The 17921-nt window shown below is 36.8% G+C and overlaps 1 protein-coding gene across 8 annotated transcripts in view; it reads right to left on the bottom strand.

Moving 5' to 3' along the window:
• ATP11B (ATPase phospholipid transporting 11B (putative)) overlaps nt 1-17921 on the bottom strand; it is a 69336-nt gene that overhangs the window by 2695 nt on the left and 48720 nt on the right. For 3 of the 8 annotated variants that reach the window (XM_026855278.1, XM_026855279.1, XM_026855280.1), the window contains exon 30: nt 6439-6572. In XM_026855278.1, the coding sequence (XP_026711079.1) occupies nt 6439-6572 (134 nt within the window). Of the gene's footprint in view, nt 1-1525; nt 2775-5698; nt 6573-9741; nt 9865-17921 lie in introns of those variants that run through there. The other 5 variants (XM_026855275.1, XM_026855277.1, XM_026855274.1 and 2 more) reach the window with 3 other exon arrangements.

Here is a 17921-nt window from a genome sequence, read left to right as displayed (position 1 = left end):
GGGGTTGTATATCAAAGCCTCTGCCTTCTACTATACCCAGTTTCTATTCCAACACATGATACACTAACCACGCAGACTAATGAGGTTACACGGTCACACAAACTGACTGGATGGTTAGAATGCTATGGTTGACATGGACAGACAAATACTTCTGAGAACTGAAACACTGTGATTTAGACAAACGATACTAAACAGCAGATATCTGATTAGAGAATTTTTAAAAAATTATTTATTTCCCAGGTACCTGTGACAGTATGAAGGCTTCTAGAATGAGAAACTACTAAGAAGAAAGCAATTACTTTAAAAACAGATTTATTTTTTAATATATATTATATATATATATATATGATATATATATAAAGAGTTACAGGTGTACATGAAATCCAAATGTATTTTGTTGCTACTGCCTATCTGGAGAAAAGGTTTCTTGGGGACTGGGGACATGACAATCAGCTTACTGCATCTCCACATAGGAATTGGGTTTCAAACTATATGAAGTCAGACAAGTCCCACATTAATACCTATTACATGGAGTAAGCAAGACTCAGTTTTCAGTGATTCTTCATCATCTGGACACCCGCTGTGGGGATCTAGCATACAACTGACATTTTCAAGCTTAAGCGTCACTGCACTATGAACACAGAATTAAACTCTTATTTGAAGGGAAATTGGCTATACTTTGATTGTTTCTTCTGTTCCGTAATTAATTTTTAGAGCTTCTTAACCAATTTGGGAACTTGTCTTCATCTATACCAGTGGGCTAGAAACCTCATGTACTGCATGTTCAAGTCACTATGAGTTTCAAAACAAGGTTGCAATGACAGTTTCTTTACTACACAAACATTGCCTTGACGAGATCTTGAAAATACAGCAGTATCTGCAGCTTTCACTTTAGAGTGAAGCTTCCATTCATTAATGCAAAAATAAATTTCCATGAGGAGAAAGAATAGCACTTGAAGTCATGAACAAGAATAATGAACAGCAGAGTTGTTTCCAGGTAAGAAACATCTGAAGCATTAGATAGCAGGAAAGTCAGACCTCTTGAACATTTCCTCTCCTGCAGCTCACTGAACTTGGGAGAATTTGGGATAACAAGAGGGATACACTCCTCTGGCAGCAGCCTAGGCCCCACTGAGGTGTCATACCGGGATGGTTAAGATGTGGCTGCCTTGATGATGAAATACAAAGTATTTGCTACAGAATTTGCTTGGGAGACAGCACTTAAGCCAACAGTGGAAACTTGTGCAGGCAGGGTGAAAGCTTCTAATCCTGGCTTTGTCCAAATCCTACACTTAACTACATCTTTATTACAGAAATTCTTGTAGGTGTTATTTACAGTCTGATTGATTTGCAGTTTATTCCACCCAGAGATAATTTTAATATTCAGCTTTTACTGTCTGGCAGGAAGATTCTTCCAGTTACTGATGGGACTTCAGTGTCAGTGACTGACTTAAAATTGGATATCCAAACAAGGGTCAGAAGCAGCAGCATTTTTACCACTCTCCAGTCATAAAAACTGCCGTACCCAAGGCAATGCTCTACGACAGCACCTCCATTTCATCTCCTACATCTAAAGGCAACCAATAGGTTTAGTCATCCTGGCTGAACGCGCAGGCAAATGTCAGCCCCAAACATGCAGACAAGTTTATAATGGGAGAACAGATGTACCTGCAAGATGTACCATTCAAAGCTCCATCTGTGCAATTTGTTTTTATTGGCATACTCAGGTATCAGAACATTGCCATCAATGTCTCAGATCCTTCAGACATATGAAGATAATTAAGCATTAACTGTATCTTCAAAGTACAACATGACCAAATATAAATACATGAAAAAGAATAAAACATGCAAAAATTCCCCAACTTTAAAAGGATTAGTAATTCAAAAAATTTATGCTAGTGATACTTCAGCACAATCCACCAATTCTTACATATTCTTCCATGTCAGGATCAAGAACTGTTAACAAAACACACGGAGCATAATAAAAGATGACTGGCTTCTCGATTATACCTTAAGGGAACAATGAACTGTTATAGCCCTTATTATTGCTGATTATCGATTTGTCAAAGTTAACAGTGTTTTCCAAAGCAATGACTAATATATTGCCATTCATACACCAGCATAAATATTTGAATTGTATTTAATTCTCAAAAATTACTAAAGTGATTGCTTACAGAATACAGTAACCGTCCAGGGAAATAACAAAATTGATTTGCAGACTGCTAAGACAGCATCTGTAAGAGACAGCTCAAAATTAATGTGTATGTTCAAAGTGAAGGGTCATTATGAAAAAATGCATCTTTTTAAAAGTTCTGTGTGCAAATTCAGTTCTGTTGGATCACTCGAATTTGGGAGGAGAAAGATTTTGTCACTGTGTTAAAATGACATCTCAAGTATTGAATGCAGGATTCCCAACTGCTCACATGGTAACAAAAAAGATTAGATGGTCAGAGGTAAAAACATTCCCTTACAAAAGAAAATTATTTTTTTTAGCAATCTGTGGATATAATTAGAAAAAAAATACTGGAAGCGATTACTGTCCAGATGACTTATGCTAGGCCACAAGACAAGCCACGGTTTGCATTTAGAAGTCATGCTAGTCTTTTCTAGGGCAGGGATGAACTCACTTCAGAACCTACTACAGGTGTGTGAGCACCACATGGCTTCCACAAGGCATTTACAAATGTCCCTGTTAACAAGTGGGTGAGTCCATTGTGGAGAGAGTCAAGATGCTTCTGTCGTTGGCATAGAAGGGATCCGATGAACTCCATGATCTAAAGTAACAATAAAAGAAAAATTTGGCTGACTGGGAACTTAGAATCTAAAGGTGAGGAGAAAAGTCTATGAAAGTGAGATAGAAGTGGTATGAGAATTGGCAAATGTAACTCTTTAAAAAGATCGATCTATTAATTTCATGTAGGCACCTGCAATACATTCAAACCTTTGAAAACAGACTGCAATTAATCATGCCAACTATGTAATTAATAACTCTATGTTTACCTTTCTGGCAAAGTTTAATCACAGCGACAGATATTTTCATCACTATCAACTAAAATGACCAGAGGTTTATATGCATTTTACAGCTAAAATGTTAGTACTGTGCCTCAAGGAAAATCCGAGTGTTGCATGTGTAGGTTGAGGCACTGTGCCTGCTAGGATTTGATACAGCCTAAGGTCGTTCTAGGAAAGCCTTGTGGTATGTGCAGCCCTGTGGTAACCCAGTAAACCGGTGTTCTAACGTCAAACATCCACGCTGCCTCAAGTTGTGGGTAGGCAAAACTCACCTACAGCCATGGATCTATTGCATTCTTTACGGTTAAATTTTAAAGCATCAGGAAAAGCGACCTAACACATCACAGCTTTTGATTCAGATAGGATCTTGCAATGTCCTTCTCTTAAGGACAAATTGCTACTTAGGAAGAATTACTGTATGTGAAAAGCTAAAAATAGAGGTTGGAAGGCAGGAAATCAAAATGTAACAAATTTATCCTCCAAATTTGCCTCTGTCAGAAATCTGCTGTTTCTTTAGAACTTTTACATGTGGTGCCTTGACACAAGTACCACTAATGGCAGTTCTGAACAACTCGGTAATGAATCCTACTGGACAGGAAATGTATGTGACCCAGCATTCTCAGTATTTGAGTGACTGACAAGTTGACAGACAATTTGATGGAACAGACAGACAAAAATGCATTTTATCATACCACACCACACATTTATATGCTAACTGGTAAATGAAGCTATATAGAAAACACTTCTCAAATACATTTTACAAGCAGTAAATTAAGTACAAGAGACTATATTCCTGTGGCCCACTACTCCAAGCATTTGTACAACTTTGATTCAAAGATTCTATCAGTATTTGATACCACGTTTGATTTCAGTTATCATATTTGACAGAATATCAGGAGCGCATAATACAACACAAGCTACCTACAGCAACATTAATTAAAATAGTGCTCTTCATTCTACAGCACTCTCACAGACAATATATTTATCAGCATCACTTCATTTGACAAAAGTAATTTGCAGCTACCTCCTGGTTGAATAAGCAGCTGTTTTATAAAGCACAAGTGCTCAAAAGACCATCCTGCCTGGGACTGCACAATCTTCTGAGGATACCAGCTTTAGGTAAAAATCAAAGCAGACCAAGCTCATGAACAAAGGGTAAACAATTTCAAAAGCATTTTAAAATCATCAAATAGATTTCTTAACCTTTCACAACCTGTAACTGCCTCAAGTGATTTAAGCAATTAGTACATTAAAAATAAACAAATACTTTCACATATTACCAGGAATGTGTAAGCAAAAAAAATAATCTTAGTATCTTGACTTTTAGACTAGTGTTCAAGTGTCAGTACCGAGTGGAAGGACCTGAAGTCATTAAGAGAGCAAGTAAGACCAAAATTTAAAAACCCAAGTCTTTTCTAGTCATACTGTACATAAATCTAAGTAAAACTAGAAGATGGTTCAGAGTAATTTCAAACAGAGGCAGAAGTAAAAACTAGAGAACTTCAAGCTCTTAGTGTAGCACCGACAGTTTTGCATATTCATTAAACATAATACTAACTTCTGTGTTCTAACAATTCTAGGCTTATTCAGCTAGATGGAACTTTGTCTGAAAATTACATGAAGTAAGCAGACAAGAAACATGAGAAAAAGCAGCCTTAAAAAAGTGTTTAATATTCTGTCAAATATGAATTATCTTCAATAAAAATTTGTAAGTTTTTAAAGAAAGAAAAAATGAGTGGAAAATAAGAGGAAATTGTAAAAATGCAAACACACTGCAGAAAATAAACACAGAATACCTACCTTGTAAGACTACATACATTACTAAGGCAAATGTTAACTAAAAATCTGCCCTAGTTTGATATTAATAAATGAAAAAAGTAACATGAGTAGTTCCTCATTTGAAAAGCACAGTTTTACAGAGAAGTGGAAAACAATACCAAAAAATGTAGAGCAACTGCTACAAAAATGTTGATTTTTAGACCAATTAAATGCTCACCTTGTAGATTAAAAATTCTATTAAATTGTTTATTTTATACATCATGCCCACTTTCTATACAGCAAGAGTTTGAATTAAAAAAAATGTATTAAATCATAACAGTTCATTTTTCATATGGAATGAAACATTTTGCATAATCATACCCTAGATTTGTAGAAATGTTGAATAAATTTCATAAGCAAGCCAGAAGAGAGAAACTGAAACCAGAGACACTGTGTTCAACACAAGAGTTCAAATCAGATGTACTACACACCATGTCAATACCTAAAGGCAGAACCAGAACTGACAAAGCTTGTCAGTGAAAATTACCCACACAAGATTTTATACTCAGTGAATGATATCACAACCTTTAACCAAAGGAGAAAGTTGTTCAAATAGAAAATAAGTTTCCTTGAAAATGTGTGAAGTGCAACTTTTTCAGGTTTGCCCTTTGACCGGTGAAGGACCATGATATCATTCAGGGACTGAGAGATTACGATGTACAAAGGACTATTTTTATTTCTACCCCCAAATATTTCCATGTTTGTTAGCTATCCCTCTTTATTTGGAAAAGGGGAGATGGCACATTAGCAGATTTAATAAGAGCTTTTCTCACAGTTATGCTGATTGCAAGAGCAGTACTGCTCCTTAGATGTATCTGATCACTCTAACATGTTTTTATCCCATTGAGGTTTGTTCCACATGTGGTTGGTGAAGGAAGGAAGATTTATTTAGCACGTACTTTGGAATGGCACACATGAATTTGACAATATACCTTCCAGAACAACAAAAAAAAAAAAGTTTAAAATTCTTAGAACCTGAAGGCTCTGTTCTGTCAATTGCTCTGATTTTAGAAATAGATTATAAAAGTTATACTACAAAAATATTTTATCTTCATATCAATCAATGGCTGAAAGATTTAAATACTCTCCTTCTAACAATGAGGTTATATTTAAGGGGGGGAGTGTGAGCCTTTTGTATATCTTCAGGAGTAATGCAAGCTCCAAGGCAAATATTTGGAGGTTGTACATCAAGAACCAAAGGGAAAAGTCTTTTGACTTTACAAACAACTCCTGATTTGTGAAGGAAAAAAAAAATATAATAAAAGAGAACAAAATCAGCAGCAAGGCTTGATTTTCTAAAGAGAAGAATGTACAAATTAAGAGAAATTATGACAGATACAACGCAAGAACTTGCAGTAAGCCGAACTAAACGTTTTAACAGAGATCTTTTGAAAACTGTTTTTTCCCCTCCCATCCCAAAAGAAAGCACTCAAAAAGAAATAAGAAACTATTCTTTTAGGATGAAAAAGTACAATAAAGAGTTGTATTTCCTACTTAAATAAGCAAAACCTGCAGCTGGTTTGCTAGACATCTATTGCTGCAGGCTCATCAGGTTCCAGTTTATAGGAGAATCGTCTGCAGCAAAGGCTATTGAGAGAAATGCCACACCTGTTGACCCGGGTTGGACTACATCTGCCCATTAGTCGTTCCAGCATTCTTCTAACAGATGTGCATGCTGTTTCCCCATCTGAGAAGCAGCACATGGAGTCCAAGCAGTTGATACCTGAACCTGCCTCAGTAAGCTGGAAGGAGAAAATAAAATAAAATAAAATAAAATAAAATAAAATATATCAGTACTTACAGATTCTAGCAATGAAGATGTTACCAGAAAACATTTAGGAAAAGCAGGTTTTCTTAAAGTTAGAGTGTTGAATATTTTTCAATTTTACAGGAGAACTACAATGATGACTAACATTACCATTTCCTTTACTAAAAAGAAAATTTTTGATCTTCCCAAGGTTTGAATGCAGCCTTGGTGAGCGTATGAAAATCGTTTAGCACCATCTCTGCTTAACCTTGGAAATAAACTGGTTAGAAATTCTCTGCATTACAGCTAAAATGAACGTTTCGAGCAGTGTCATGCAGTTTAAGCTGTGATGCCTTGATTGCCCTCAACAATTTATAAAAGCTGCAGGTCTGCCCTATTTTAAGGGAAATCTATCAAGAGGAAGCTTCAAATCATGGCTGCAGAAAACAATGCAGCAACCTGATCGTAAGTAGTATTTTTTCCTTAAGAAGTGCAGAATGCAACTTCCTATAGTGATTTAAATTATATCACTACCATAGATACCCTTGGCTCGGTAAGGAACAAAAGCACATTCCTGATTTTGTGAATATCTTTTACTCAAATGCAAACAAGGCTGATGTTAGAAAGGTTCAGTCATGTTCATGTCAGCATGAAGAATAATTCCACATTAGCATAACAGACTTCCTATTGTTCGTTCTCTATAGACAGGAAAAAGACCCAAACAAAATGAAAGCAGTAATACAGAGATGGACATGTTTAAGTCAAGCGCCATCTATCAGTGTGCTCCTCTATTGTTATTGCACACTAGTCAACTGCAGCATAACTATAATCTGAAATCTAGTACTGCTGGAGAGAGAATAACCAAACCTGACTTCAGTATCTTTTCCAAAAGGAACTAAAAAAAGTGGAGTTTTAATTTAATTTCATGTTTTAATTTAATTTAAAACTCTCCATGAGAGCATCCTGTCAGACAAATGCCAAACACACTGGATAAATTTAAGCATCCATTACCTTCACCTCACTCCCAGACACCATGAAGGAAGACATCTGGGAGGAGGCATCATAGTCTGACAGAACACGGCTCACTTACGAGCTCCCCCCAGCTTTTCGCCATGTGACCAAAGGTCGCTGACTGTTGTCCGAAGACTTTGGTTTCCAATCCCAATTTCTTTCACACCACCCACACTTGCCCAACCCCGCAAGGAAAGCAAAGAACCTCAGTTTCCTGTGGGAACAGTTTACTGTGAGTGGACATGTTCCTTTCTAATCGCCTTGAAACAAGCAAGCGCACAGATTACAGCTCCCTAACAGAACAATTCCTATACTACAAAGAAGAGATAGCTAACAGAAACAAGAGGCATTTGGAAACACAAGAGAAAAATCCCAGCTGGTAGGACAAGGAGGGAGCACAGAGGCTGAACTGGTGTTTCCATGCATCATTTCCTATGCCTGCTGCTTCCCTCAGCTCCGGTCTGCATTCCCTATGGTGCCTCCAGATCTTCCCATCACACCGCCTAACGTGATGCTTGCAGGATTGCCAGTTAGCAAAGCCTTACAAACGGAAACCCTTGATTTGGTCGCTACACTCGGAGGCCATGAATGAGCGCAGGCAGCACACACACTTCTGATTAACTCGCACTCTTTTGGGAGCTCTTCTGGACACAAACTGAACGTTTACTGTGACAATGAACTTCTGTAAATATCTGAGAGGCAGGAGCAGAAGCCCTGCAACCGACAGGTCTAAAAGGGGTTCTGGATTAAACCAAACCAAAACAAACCTCAACAGAGCTTCAGAGCCTGAACACCCTTAATTTGATGACCACATCAAGTCACGATTGTACTGTCCCAGAAGATGCCCTAACTAGGAACAGCACAACCTGCAGCATTGCCATACTAGCACATAGGACCTTCAGAGTCACTTCACTCTGCGCTCACAGTGTATAAGAACAGAAATTACAGAACAGAAATAGGAATTCCTATTAGGAGGTCAGAAAGCAAACTCCCTGCTGCACATGCAGCAATCTTCACAGTTGCGTTCACAGATACAAAACAAACTCTCAACATTCCTACATTTAGGATATCAAAAAGAATATTTAGTCCATCCATTACCTTGAAGCAGACCAAGTAATACCTTTGAAGTTATCGTGAGAGGTCATATTACAGTGGTTGTATGTAGTATCAGATGGACCAGACATTTTTTTTTCCCCCTAGAATCTGATGACCTGAGAGCTAGCCTGAGTCCTAGGTGGCAGAAAGAGAAAGCAAGAGCAACCTAAGCAAGCTCCCAAGGGGTGAGCCCTCAGCTCTGGATTTTGGAGAGCTGGTGTCTCTTCCTTCATGAAAATCTCCTTTGTTCTTAAGTTAGATACTCACAAAAAGCTAGGATCATGCTTGAACCACGATTTATGGAAAAGTTAATACTACCCTCTTTTAAAAAACAGAAAATGTGACCTTATATAAGCCTGGAAACAACACATGTTTTATCAAACTCACAGTTAAGTGTAGAGTAACCCTGGGAGACCATTAAGGACAACATAAAAATAAATTCAATTTTATGTGCAGATATATTGTGTATCACTGCCTGATGAATGTGGATTTTTATTATATCTACTACCTGGAAGGAAAATGCTTATATTATGCTAAAGAGTCCCTTTTCTCACTTTTCTCTCTGTGGCAGACAATTATGATCATAGTTTTTTATCAAAGTAAAACCTGGCATGGTAAGGCAGTACAGCATAATGGTCTCTGATAACCTAAACCAAACCCTCAGGAACAAAAGGCAGGAGAGACAATGCTGGTTTGTTTTTGGTTTTGGTTTTGTTTTTTTTTTTAAATAAAATCAGTAAGTATAGAGAAATATTTGATATTATTCCTATTTGGCCTGCAAATAAAGGATTTTCATAAGGCAAGATCCAGTATCACAATAAACATAATACTTTATATGATAATGGCCCATTTCATGTAATAAATCAAAAAGCAACTGAAGTGCAGAAGAATGATTCAGCTTGATAAAGAAAAAAAATCAAACCCACACACCATGATGCAAATTTTCTTGTAGATACCAAAAACATGAGTATTTTGGAGATGGCGCCATGACTGTCTATATATGATATATATAAATATATATGTATATACACACACATTAGGTAGAGTGGGAGTACTACCTAGTGAACGTAAGAACTGTCGGGTAGGCTAGATGGATCTAGCAGTTGCCTATTGTCCTCCCCTCTGTGCCTGCTTTCAGCAAAGTCACATGCTGAGCTGACTGAACCCTTATCTTCTTCCATCTAGAAGGACAGAAAAGCAACAAATCTTATAAAGCACCATGCTTGCATTGCTTTAACTGTTACCATTTTTATATGAATTTTCATTTTACAGATCTGTTCCTGAGAGAACAAGGCATATTTACAAGTTAAAAAGGCAATTTTTTTCAAGTTAGTCGGTGGATCAAACACAGCTTATCAGTGCAAAAGTATCAGAAGTTTTCCATCTTTCTGTGCACCACAGACTACAAAAGGGGAAAACCCAACAGATTTGAAATCTACTTCAAATTTTCAGATGTTGGTTTGAGATTTTGGAGTTTTATTTGTTTCCCCCCCTTCTAACGAAAAGGACGATTTCAGTTTGTTTGTCTTACTACAGGGTATTTTATACACCACAAGACAGACATTTCAACTAAACATTGAATCACAGTGAAATACACAGTTGTGACTTTGTTGAACAGGAAACGTGTTTAGTCCTGTACGTCAAGTGAAGAGCCCTGCAGCATATCTTCCTGAGCCCAGGTCCTACTGCCAACATGTCTGATGCCACACGGACATTTCAGAAAACATATATGAGACGGTTTATTACTATTCCACAACTAAGTTAAAACGTGCTCCCTCCTGTAAAGCTCACCTTACCCCCTAATATACCTTATACCAAAATCCCAAACATTTAGATTTAATTTTTTTTTTTAATGTAAGAATGTTGACATCTAACAACTTCACTGGCACTTACGTTTTCAAAATTTTTCTAGCTGTTCTACTCTTCAACTCTTTGATTCAAACCTACAAGTGCCAAATTATTTCATTATTTCAAAGTCATTAGACAAGAGTATCTTCAAGTAAGTAAGTATGTACTTTCATGACTTAAGATAAATAGTAAATAGTCTGTTCTTCTATTATTTATTCCCTCTTCCTGCAACAGATTCTATGGATTAGCTAACATATCAGCACCACGCTATGCTAACACAGTATACAAACCTGTAAAGGACAAGATTACCCTTATCCAAAGTTTAGCATATTAAGATGTTCTGGTACACTTCACTAGTGCGAATGCAAGTTTGCACTTGAATACTATTCTTGGAAACTATACATTCCTTACAGAAAACATATGCTGTAAAAGCAACAGAAACCTGTCCCCGACAGCTGGGCTGGATCAGATATGAAAGCTATTAGGAGGGGAATCCTATGAAATAGTAACTAGAGGGAAAAATACAGACAGGTAATGAAGGCTGTAAAGCCAAGACCAGGAGCCTGGAGTTCTGGAGACAGCTAAAGAAAGCAGACCTGTACAGAGATGAAGGGAGCACAGGGCAACAACAGACTCATGGGCCTGCAGATGGGGAAAGAACAGGATGTTGGCTGTGCTAAGGCAAATGGTACAGTTTGAGAGTCCCAGATAAAACACTGTGCACTGAGAGCCTTCCCTGTAAATAAAAACCTTTTTTGTGTCTTACATTTCCCTAGTACTGCATACAATCGTAACATCCTCTCCAAAGGCAAAAATTGTATAAACACAGTTAATCCAATCAGTTATTAGAATTAAAACATCTGTCCGAGCAACACTTCTCACATGTGGCTTAAGATTTCTGACAGTTCTTACAAAGCACAGAGACATGTATATATACATACACACACAAAACTGTTTACAAAGAAAAAACTTAAATGAGATACAACGGGGCCCTGTTAGTACCCTAAGATAAACGTTTCACATGTTCCAAGAACAGGAGAGACAGCTACAGAGGAAAGAAGAACTCAGCCCATCTCCAGTTCGAACTGCACCTGACCTGTGCTGCCCGATTGCCTCTTCACCCCAAGTTACAGAAGTGACAGTAAAGTTCAGAGGCAAGAGTTTCACAGGCATTCACAAAACTGCATTTCTGACTTACAGAAATCACATGGACACTTAAAAGACCTCCCTCAAAGGTCACTTGGACATTTTTTGCACACTAAACCTATAGACATAAAAACTGATCATAACATCATACTTGTATTTTAATTTGCATTCATAAAGGTATTCTCCTTTTGTACATCAACAGAACAGTTAGCACACTTGCACAACAAGGCGAAACTCAGGTTTAACCTGGTGCTATAGTCCTTTTGAGATTTTTAATACATATTTAACAAACAACGAAAACCTGCCAGAGTCTGTTCATCAATCTGCATGCATTCTGCAGTCACAAAGGATGCGATCACTGGGTGGGCACGTACAAATGAGGTGTGACAGAATTAGCTGCTTACATTCACCAAAGCAGCTGGTTTGTCTCCTGTCCCTACAGTTGTCCTTGCGTTCTCTGCTCTAGTGCTTTTGGACACAGCTGCCCTGGGCACCACAGAAACTAACCCATGGTCTTCGCTCCAGATTAGTTTTTATTTAGTACAGTGAAGTGACTAGTTTCCATCTATTAACTCATTTTCCTTTTTACTGTTTTAGATAAGGATCCACAGGAGAGCATCTGAACTTCATCCAAATACTATAAATGAAGACCTAGAGAAACCTGAATCCTTTTTTCCTTCTTGTTGCACTTTACAACTTCAACTGCAAAGCGTAAGACACTCGATGCTTGTGTTTCTGGTACCTTACCATTAGGTATGCAAGTATAAAAATTCTGACGTAAAAGACGATCGGATCTGCATAATCACTTGTCAGTCATGGACAATACAAATTTCCCCTTTTTTTCAACTCCTTCCCTAAGTGCAATATGAAGTAAATCCCCTCAAGTTAGCATGCATTCTCCTGCTTTTAGTATTTTAATAAATACAGTGCTGTATTTCTAGACAGCTTTATTTTTCTTTCACCATCCAGTTGCATAACCCTTAAAATATGTTTAGTTTTCCAAAGTTTTGGAAAGGTTTAACAGAGTATTTTGTTCTAAAACCTTTGGTGTAGATATGATGCACCATGTAATTCACTTTAATACTTCAGTGAGAAAACACATTTACTGGAAATATATTTATCCAAAGTATTAAAAAGGTAACTTATTTACATGACACTGATAAACCAAGAATTTTAAAAGCTAACTTGAACAAGTTTTGCAGAGGAATCTCCCCAATATGCTGCTAAGTTTACTAAAATTCAAAGAGGTATATTGCAGTTTGCCTGTTAAGTACTGAATTTAAAAAACAGCAAAGCCAAACCGTCTCACCACTGCCTCCCCTGAGGTGTTTGGGAATCTAAGGTGGTATGTCTCACAGTGAGACAACTAACAGCTAAACACAATAGTCATTTCAAATTTTGCCTTGCAAAGGTGCAGAACTCAGAGGAAATACAAAGCGTTTCTTCCCACACCCCGTCAAAGGACTTTTATCATCTATTTCAATTCACCACTAAAAATTCTCCAACTGTTTACAAGGTCAGCTTTCTGTTTCCTACTTTCCCTCAGTTAACCAAACAGCAATTAAGTCCCACAAATGTAGGTTGGTTGATTCTCCTAGCACCTATCTACACGTTTTTAAACAATACGGTCACCTTAAAAAATATATTTAAAAGGAACCAGTTTTTTTGTATTAATTCTTGCTATAAAATATAGAAGTAGATATGGGTGGGATAAAACATCAAACAGGTTGAGAAATTATTAATATACATGAATGTTTTAGTCTTAAAATAGAATCAGCATTTGATAGCATTTAATGTACTGAACTCAGTGCATTTGAAGGGTTTCAGAACCCTGCGTAGACACACGTATGCTTTGATTATTTTGAGCATTTTTCTAGGACTTTTTAGCCAAATGCCTTTAGGAAGATGTATCTATATACATTGAAAACAAACAACACTCACTTTATAGATGCACAAAACAAATACAAAAAAGCCTTAGCTGCACAAGTGTATGTACACACTCAAAACATTTTCTGCTCTTTCAAAACACAACTGAAAGCAAATTAAATGGGCAAACAACTCACAAGAAATTGCTGCCTGAAATACATGGACCTTCCTGTCACGGCCTTATGAAGCTGAAATTATTCAACATGCAAAAAGCACTGTTAATTTTCATCATAAAGAAATTAAAAGCATCATAACCATGCTAGGAACTGTGATTATTTTAAAATGGATGCAGGAAGAACTAGATCTGTATTCTGAAAATTGAGCATCATGCTAGGGATGTTTTTTCCTAAAAAAAGCACGTCCAACACATGCTACTTAGGAGAAGCATTTGGCTCAAAAACACAGAGCAAAGCCAAGAAATAACCAAACTGAATTTATCTGCACTACAGATAGATATCGCCCTCTCGACCCACTAATATTCATGCCTTTGCCCATCTCTCTCAGCACTGGTTAGTTCACCTTCAGCATGCATAAGAGTTGATGAGGAACTGTCCCTCCTACTCTACCTAATTTTGCTCAGCTGATTCCTTGCCCTGGACAATGGCTGCAGTGCGATGAACTCGTCACTTAAAGCAACTCTGTTGGAGTACATCTACAATTGGACAGAGAAGGGATGGAACATACATGTCAGTAAGTAGCAGCAGTAATTTTCTAAGAGAAAGACACAGGACAAGACATTGTTATTTAAGTGGAATACACATCATATACAGAACACAAGCCTAGTACCTTGAGGACAGCTCCTGGGATCATCACAGCCAGTTACTGTTTGGTAGCACCATTCGTAAGTATACCTTAGCTTTCATACTCAGAAAAAAGGCCTATACACTTTTACATCTATACTTTACCAGGCATCTTCATACAGTATTACTTTCTCCATTCAATAGAGCTGTGATTTATATTTACCCGAAGATTTATATTTTCATTCGGATTTACCTTGCTGTCCACTTCCTCCTATAAGAGTCTGTAACAGACCTATAGTCAGATATTACCCAGAAGCTACTTCAGGGCAACAGACCTATAGTAAGACGGATGTAAGGCCAGCAAGAAAACTTGGAACACAGGGAAAAAAAAAAAATTACACAGGTGCACCTTAAGTACATTAAGGAAGGTAAAGTTAACCAAATTCATCCCTCTATACAAGTCAACTCATGCTTACCTGCCAAATTTTTAAAATACTGGCTTCCCAAAATGGCACAGATTTTTTTAAGTTGTTGTGACAGAACAGTATTTACATTTAAAAGTTTGTCTTTACCAGAATTTCTGAAGTGTTTCTCTCTCATACCAGTTAAATTTCTTTGTACTCTCATGAATAACTTAGCTACATGTAACATCTAACTGAGAGAAAGACTGACTATTGATGCTACGACCTTATACTAAATAGAAGATATGAAATCAAGTTCCTTATATACTAAGTAGAGTAAGAGAGATGCCTGCAGATACAGTGAATTCTAGAGCACTAAGTTGGGTAACTTGCACAACTATTGTTCTCTTAGTTTCTGAAAAATTAAAACAATAGGGGCAAGCATTTTCTGTTAAGAAACCTGTGTTTTGCTCACTGTTCCTGGGAATATTTTAGAATTTAAATGATAGCAGACAGAAACAAATATATTTAAACATCTGTGATTTAGAAATCAGTGACTAGTTCATGTAATAATTTATCTTGTCCAGGTAAGAATGTAAAATTTTAGTTTACAGTTATTATTTCCCCCAATATGCAAATATACTAATTCAGTCCTACAATTAAAAATTAATAATTAAAAATATTCAGTTATGGAGAGGGTGCACCTACACTATGAAGAATGCATTTGGGAGGGCAATATACAAAGTTCCGTATTCATTCGTTCGATGACTTCTACAGAAAATTCCTTAGCGTTTAGGATAAAGACATTCTCCAAATTCATTCTGTCTGAAAGTCAAGAGTCCTTTCCTCTGCTTTGAAACAGAAAGAAAAAGATTTACTAGAAATTTTAAACAAATCTAATGAGGTGTAATAACGAAAGAAGCATTCTGTCACTTCTTGACAATAAATGTGCTAAGGTGGTCATCTGTTCATCCGCACTTACATCTCCTTCTTCACAAGGACAGCTGATGAAATTCAGTGGGGCTGATTGTCCCATTAAAAGTAAGAGTGGGAAAATCTCAAGAGATTACACCTCCAGAAAGGAACAAACAGGTGCCTTTTCAAAAATACGTTTTTAACTATGATTTCACTATCAGACACACAAAGAGAAATCACTGAATGATGGCTGAAGCATTCCTGGTCAAATCAGATTTTACATACCTTGGCTTTGCAATATCAAGAATTAAGTGTTTTCCAAAAAAAAGACAGTATTCTGGTAAACATAGACTCTAATGCTGATGCTGTCAAATGGCAAAGCAGAATGGGAATAAGGAGAAAGAAGGAAAAAAAAAAAACGACTAATAGAGATACACAAAGCAAAATTCCCATGGCTATGAATCAAGTTATAGCCACAGGAAAGGTGTTAAGACATTCATCAAGATACCTTCTTCAAAATAAGAAGTCCTACTGTGACCTTGATGACACAACTGTAATGGAAGCAAACTGAGCCCAGAAATTCTTGAGAAGTGATCCAGAAAGCTGAAGCACGCAACAAGAAGTATATGGATAAAGCTAGGGACTTTTTGTTTTTTAATAAAAGCACCTCAGGAACATGAGAAACCTCAACAACCATACTAATACACTGCCAGACAAAACCAGCTGATGTGAAGGAAGGAAAGGGAAGCGTTCAATAAATATTGCCACTAGTTTTTGAAGGAAAAAAGAACAGTAAGTATCATTACCTCTAGAATTTTTCCTAAATCAACTCCTTAATCCAAAAAGTCCATTAACATGCAATCAAGAGTCTTATCAGGTCTAGCTGAAGAGTTTTTGAAAGCTAGCGGTTATTTACCTTGGCTTTTAGCTACTAAATTCCAAGACTGGAAAAAGCAGCTGATATTCCAGTTTTGAAAGGGGACTAATGGGATATTTGGGCTAGGAATAGGTTTGTCAGCATGATATTGATCCCAGGGAAATTAAGAGAATGTCTCACATGGACTTTTTTTAACGCACAAATTAGAATATAAGTCAGTCAGCTTGCACTTACATCAAAATAATTACAAGGTTAGATGCTAAAGGTAACGATATAATCCAGTGAAGAATTCTGTACGGCACATAGCTCAGTGTAATTTGCATTAAGCAACTAGGATGCTACAACATTAATACGGCACACAAATGCACTAAAAACTGATAACAGGTTTCAGAACATAATTGTATATGGGATATCTTTGTCAACTGGATTCTTCATTCACTTTCATTGTTTTTTGGCCCTATGCTATTTGACATCAATGACCTGGAAGAAACCAACATAATCGCTTGCCAATGAGAAAACAATGCAGAAGATAACGGGTTACTGACGTATGTTATTTTGTAAACTGAATACAGCTGGGAGATTCACGATTTCTGTACTTGGCACTGATGTATGCTGTGCTGGAATACTGTGTCCACGGGGGAAATCCAAAATTCATGGTGGGGTTGAGGAATGATGAAGATTACAGGAGAAACACAAGAATGATTCAAAGACTGGAAGATAACCTTTTTGACAAAAGATGCAAGTCCAATCTATTTATCAGTGAGAAAATCAACTTGATCACAAACCTAACCATGAATAAAACAAAGAACTGTTAACAGAAGGCTTTTCAGTTTATCAGAAGTATAGAAAGATAAAATGCTGCAAAATGAAACCAGAGACAGTAACTATCAGAACAATGGGTGAGGATGACTTCTCCATAACTGTCACTAAAAAGAACACACTCAAACATAGAAGAGATATTTACTTAAAAGACAGACTAATTTCAACAGAACAATTCCACGGAGTTTTTGTAGCCTGTGTCAAGCAAAAGGGAGATTCAATTATCACAGCGTATCTTTAGACCTCTTGTATGAATTCATGAAAATGCCACACAGGCAATTATCTTTAATGACATAATCAAATACGTGGCATATGATATGATCAAGATTTAAGAAATACTAATTAAAACAAGTCCTACTAAGGTAATTTTTTAAATTACTGTTTTCATCACATTTTAAGAACCATTCAGTGCCAATTACAGTTGAAGAAAGAGCTTCTAATACCTCAACAAAAATGAGAATAAGCTACCATCTTTAAAGCAGTACAAAAATGTATAGTATAATCCTCTCAATACAGCTGCAAGCTGAGATGCAAAACACTGACCTCTTTATAAATAATTGTACTAT

The sequence above is a fragment of the Athene cunicularia genome, assembly GCF_003259725.1.
Source record: "Athene cunicularia isolate RWA chromosome 9 unlocalized genomic scaffold, athCun1 chr9_part1, whole genome shotgun sequence".
NCBI lineage: Eukaryota > Metazoa > Chordata > Aves > Strigiformes > Strigidae > Athene > Athene cunicularia.
The sequence above is the reverse complement of the archived record's forward strand: the minus strand, read 5'-3'. Positions and strand labels throughout refer to the sequence as shown.